The sequence below is a fragment of the Aegilops tauschii genome, chromosome 1 (genome assembly GCF_002575655.3).
Source record: "Aegilops tauschii subsp. strangulata cultivar AL8/78 chromosome 1, Aet v6.0, whole genome shotgun sequence".
In the NCBI taxonomy this organism is placed as follows: domain Eukaryota; kingdom Viridiplantae; phylum Streptophyta; class Magnoliopsida; order Poales; family Poaceae; genus Aegilops; species Aegilops tauschii.
This window is the reverse complement of record NC_053035.3, coordinates 140,687,959-140,693,391: the sequence shown is the minus strand read 5'-3', so window position 1 is coordinate 140,693,391 and position 5,433 is coordinate 140,687,959. Positions and strand designations below refer to the sequence as shown.

General features: G+C 52.5%; 1 protein-coding gene across 1 annotated transcript; it reads left to right on the top strand.

Annotated features, from left to right (window-relative positions):
* Window positions 1-224: 224 nt before the first annotated feature.
* LOC109759536 (gibberellin 2-beta-dioxygenase 3) lies at window positions 225-5,151 on the top strand. Its single transcript, XM_020318359.4, has 3 exons — window positions 225-1,005; window positions 3,434-3,794; window positions 4,627-5,151. The coding sequence occupies exons 1-3, from the start codon at window positions 533-535 to the stop codon at window positions 4,870-4,872; spliced, it is 1,080 nt and encodes a 359-aa protein (XP_020173948.1). The 5' UTR covers window positions 225-532; the 3' UTR covers window positions 4,873-5,151.
* The last annotated feature ends 282 nt before the right edge of the window (window positions 5,152-5,433 follow it).

The window sequence follows — 5,433 nt, the reverse complement described above, 5'->3', positions numbered from 1 at the left end:
ATGTATGACACAATCTGCCGTGTAAAGCATGGGTTGTTGATCCAGAAGATAGGCTCAAACACGTCCTCCGTTTCCTACTCGTAATTATCTCGTCTTCCTGCGCGCCGAGATTCTAATCTGGCAGCCCTTTCTTTTTCTTTTTTGATTTGAGAATATAAGATGAATCTAGCCGCCAAGATGAGATGAGATGAGATGCATAGCGATCCAGATGCACCTACGGCCCTGCAAAATCATGTCGATTAACCCTGTCATGATTGAGACCCATTAATTCGATTTGCAGGATATCGCTACAGTGCACTGTATCCTACCGAGACAGCTAACCGTCAGACCCCATTGTGTTGTGGTGTCATCGCACTCATACAACGCTGATACACGCACCACCTCTCCCCCATGCCTATATAAAGAGAGACCACACCCTTCGTCTCCCTTCCATGTCAACCTAACTGCCTTCTCCATTCCTCCTCTGTTTCTTGGACACAAACTGACTGACACCCTCTAGTTTGGCTCTCTGTGCTTCCTCTGCTTTGTAACCATGGTGGTTCTTGCCAAGGGCGAGCTGGAGCAGATCGCGCTCCCGGCCGTGCACAAGACGGCGCCGCCGCTGGCCGACGTGCCGGAGGTCGACCTTGCCGTGGCGGGTCGCGGCTCTGAGGGACGGGCGGCCGCCGCGCGCGCTGTGGCGGCGGCGTGCGAGGAGCACGGGTTCTTCAAGGTGACGGGCCACGGCGTGCCGGCAGAGCTCCTGGCGCGCGTCGAGAACGCCGCCGCCGCCTTCTTCGCGCTCTCGCAGCGGGACAAGGAGGCGGCGATGTCGGCCGCGACGCCAGGCAGTCCGTTCGGCTACGCGACGCCAGGCAGTCCGTTCGGCTACGCAAGCAAGCGGATAGGCAACAACGGCGACCTCGGGTGGGTCGAGTATCTCCTGCTCGGTGTCACCGCGGCGACCGGCGGGCCATTGTCCGTGCCCGAAGGGGTGGTGCCGTCGGCGTCGCTCTGCTCTTTCCGGTGAGTGCACCCTTGAATTGAATTGATAATTACTCCAGCTTGCAGCGTGCACGTACCAGGAAGATCTTTTTATCTACGACACGTTATTGTAGTGATGATTAACCACGTAGTACTAATTAAAGGGAAATCGATTAATACGCGTTAGCAGATTGTTGGTAAAAGAGCATTTCCAAGAGCCTCTAAAGAAACGGCTTTTGTTGGTAGTATATAAAAGAAACGAAAGAGAAAAGGGAGGCGAGCGAGCAGTATCATGGACTGGTCCCCGTTGCCTTAATACAGGCTCAATAAAACATGTGTCTGCCCAAGAGTGCTTGATAAAAAACTATCATTAGGGTTTTGGTCCTACGGAACTACTACTTTTTAAAAAGTGACCGAAAACTATCAAAAATTCTTAATTTTGTGACTAAAAACTACCACTTTCAGATAATAGCCAGTTTAAACGATTTAAACAAGTTGACCGTTCAGTTGACCGTTATTACAGGTGGGACCCACACATCATTCTTCTTCCTCCTTTCTTCATCTTTTTTGGCATTTTCACAAACAGCTTCTGTGCATCCCGGCTCCCCGGCGGTCATCGCCGGAGGCTAGAGGGAGGCCGGAGCCGTGGTGCTGCTGCTCCTTGCCGCTGACCACGAGCTCCAGCTCGAAGGGAGGCCTTCTTCCCGGGCACACGGGGTGCCTCCCGGGCGAACAAGAGCCGGTGTGCCGCGTCCAGCTCCACGCTCGCCGCCGTTGCCGCCTCCACCATGGCCGCCAGCTCCTTGCTGCCCGGCGAGGCGTCCTCCATCGCGGCGAGCCCTTGCTGCTTGTCGGTCGTCCTCCACCCTCCGTCAGGTCCGGCCCGACCGCGACTAGCCACCGCCCCTCCGTCAGGTCCGGCCCGACCGCAACCAGCCACCGCCCCGTCGTTCGTTGGGTTGCTTCAGATCTCCTCCTCCACCCTCCACCACGCCAACCCCTAGCCCGCGGCCTTGCCGTCCGCCTCTCTCCCGTCCAACTCGGTCTCCTGCCCAGCTCGCGGGGCATGGCCTCCTGATGAGTAGGATCTGACCCGCCCCCGGCGCCGCTGCTGGGATCGGGATCGGGATTGGGATCTCGCGCGGGAGGGACGGGATGGAGGTCTTCGGCCCCGTCACGCTCCGAAAGGTAGTCGGTGGTGAGCCGGAGGCCGAGGACGACCTGGACGGCGGCGAGACGGGGGGACGGGTCCGGCGGCGTCGATCTGCAGCGCGGGTGGCGCAATGGCGAGTCTCCCCTGGCATTGACTTTTCAGCCACATCAGCCCTGATGGATGGGCCAGTTTTGTCAGTTTTCTGTTTAAATCGTCTAAAACCATCATCAACTGAAACTGGTAGTTTTTAGGGACAAATTAAAAAAACGGTAGTTTTCGATCAACATTTTTAAAGTGGTAGTTCTGTGGGACGCCGACCCCAATTGTGGTAGTTTTTTGTCAAACACTCGTCTGGCCAAACAAAGACTTACAGGTCATTACGCCGAGATTGTCTGACCAAACAAAGACTACAGGTCATTCTGCAAGCTGGAATGTAGCCACTCCCCATCTCTCCTCACCTTTTGCCTTTTCGTCCCATGGACCTCACCTCCCTCTGTTTCTCTCATAAGATTAGATCTACTTCAACTCATGAACACAAGGCGGCTGGCTGGCTGGCTAGTGAATAGATGCGTCGCAAATAACACGTGCATGAACACAGTAGAGAATCTGCATTTCTAGCTCTGCCAACTACTGCACTAGTATATAATAATATTATATACTAGTGCAGTAGTATCTCGGTGCCATTACCGGTTACGTGCGTACGTGTCAACTTTGCTAAGCAGCTCATCAGTCGCTCGCTTACTCACTCTTCTTATCCAACTTCTCACTCTTTATTTTTTTTCTTCCAAAAACGTTTTATTCTGCAGAAAGGTGCTGAAAAAGTGGAAATGATATAAAACTTTGAGCTGGCTTGCCGGCCGGGCACTGTTGGAAGCTTTGTTTTCGCGTTGTTCCATCGACCGAGTCTTTCTTTTCTTTTCTCCTCTTTTTCGCCGTCTCGCGTGCACGTGCACGTGTGCAGCCCCAGGTTTCGTGGCCTACGTCGAGTTGGCCTTGAATAATGACCCCTTTCCCGCCATCTTCATCGACGATCCTTTTTCCCGTGCCCACTGCTATCGCTCGCACGGCATGGCATGACATGGCACCCAAACGTCGAGAAGAAGTGCCAGCGACATCTGTTATAATAATGTTGGGCTACAAGTTAATTACAATGTGACGCCGTATGCAAAACGTTTATGTTATACAAAACGTGTTATACTATATATATCCAGCTTGTAGCAAAATTAATTAAATCCTGTCTTTGGAGCAAAGGTCAAATCATGTTGCACTGAGTCACAGACGCTGACACGAGTTGATTTTTTTTTCTTGTGTCTGCAGCGACCTTCTGAACGAGTACACGGAGGTCGTGAGGAGGATGACCTGCCAGGTGCTAGAGCTGATGGCGGAGGGCCTGGGCATGGACGACAGGGACGCGTTCACGAGGCTGGTCCTGCACAAGGAAAGCGACTCGATGCTGCGGGTGAACCACTACCCGCCGCGCCCCGAGCTGAAGCTCCTGCAGCAGCACGGCGGTGGCGGCAGGGTCACCGGGTTCGGCGAGCACACCGACCCCCAGATCATCTCCGTGCTCCGCTCCAACGCCACCTCCGGCCTCGAGATCGCGCTGCGCGACGGCGCCTGGGTCTCTGTGCCGCCGGACCACACTTCCTTCTTCGTCAACGTTGGCGACGCCTTGCAGGTACTACACCATAATTCTTAGCTCCCTCCCTGTGTTTGGGTCCACGCCATATTTCTCAGCATTGCTAGTATTTTTTAGATATATAGAGTAATAAAATAAGAAATTGCTTAGCACGATGTTCAGCTGTCCATTGGGATGGGACGGGGCCGTGCTACTGTAGTGGATCGTGTGGGTGTCAAAGTGTCATTTCTCCATTTCCACATGGAAATCCCGGCCTTACAGGGAACCATGATGTCCATGCCTAGTCAGTTTTGTCGAACAGGGGAATCTGAAAGCCATTATTCAATACCATAGCATGTAAAGCATACAGCTAGCAACCCTACACGATTAATTCTCACTACAGATAATAGTACAATGATGGTGGCGGCACGGAGAGTTGACACCGGTAATTGTACGGACACACGGCAAGCTTGCCTACACGTGAAATCTCAGGGCGCATAGTACAATGATGACCATGATGATGGCGGCACATAGAGTTGACACTGCCAATTGTGAAGCCGTTTTCTGGATGGGGCGGGCTCCAAATACCCCCCACAAACGTCAAATATAGAACCTTGCGGATTCGTTTCGGAACGCTCTTTCAAAATTGTGGTGATCAAGAGCGGGATGACAACTCTGCTAGAGTGGCCTTTTTCAGATGATCCAGAAGATATGGTTTCTCTGCTGGAGTTGCTCTAGGGTATACAAACTTTGAGAAGAAGAAAAAAAAGATCATAGATGGCAAAGCCTTTTGTTTCGTTCTCATGTGTAAATCCCAGCTAGCTGTTCCATATGCCTCGTTTGTTCGATGATTCGTTTCGTTTTCTGATGATACGAGTAAACGTACGCGCAGGTACTGACGAACGGGAGGTTCCGGAGCGTGAGGCACCGGGTGATGGTGAACAGCGCCCGGCCGCGGGTGTCGGTGATCTTCTTCGGCGGCCCGCCGCCGCGGGAGACGCTGGCGCCGCTGCCGCAGCTCGTCGGGGAAGGCGGGCGCAGCCGGTACAGGGAGTTCACATGGCGGGAGTACAAGGCCTCGGCGTACCGGACCAAGCTGGCGGCGAACAGGCTCTGCCACTTCGAGACCACCAGCTAGCATTCTACTAGCTAGCATGCGATTGCTTTGGCCTTCTGGTTTTCGTGAGGTGTGTGAAACATTATGTGCGCGGCGACAGGGGGGTTTTGCTAGTGTGTTCCTAGTGGCCGATACATATGCGCAGTAAGTTTTTTGTGTTGATATATGCTGCAAAGCGTTCTGTAGGTCCCGTTCGAGTTGGAGGCATCAAGTGAAGTATAATGAAACGGTTCTGGATGCATGTGTTTGGTTGGTTGAATATACCCAAGGTGGAATGTGTCATGGTTATTTTTCTGACAGCACGTATGTGGTGTGTATGGAGATGTGTAGATGCCACCGAAATGTAAATGGCTGTACACATAAGGTATCATATAGGTTCGGCGCTCTACGCTGGAGGTTTTTTTTTTTTTGAGGAGAAACATGGTTTACTTTATTGCTCAACTAAAACTTTTACAGGAATTACTGCGCATATATCAAAAGGGTGTAAAAGCCACACGTGGCGTTCCTCATCTAAATGTAAAGCATGTCTAGCTAGGTGATGTGCATCCATATTGGTCAGACGGCCTTCATGGACATAAGAAC

Excerpts from the sequence above, each read along its gene's own strand:
- LOC109759536 (XM_020318359.4), top strand. The coding sequence starts at position 533 with ATGGTGGTTCTTGCCAAGGGCGAGCTGGAGCAGATCGCGCTCCCGGCC. Across the intron at positions 1,006-3,433 it reads GCGTCGCTCTGCTCTTTCCG|CGACCTTCTGAACGAGTACA; the intron begins GTGAGTGCACCC and ends TTGTGTCTGCAG. Across the intron at positions 3,795-4,626 it reads ACGTTGGCGACGCCTTGCAG|GTACTGACGAACGGGAGGTT; the intron begins GTACTACACCAT and ends ACGTACGCGCAG.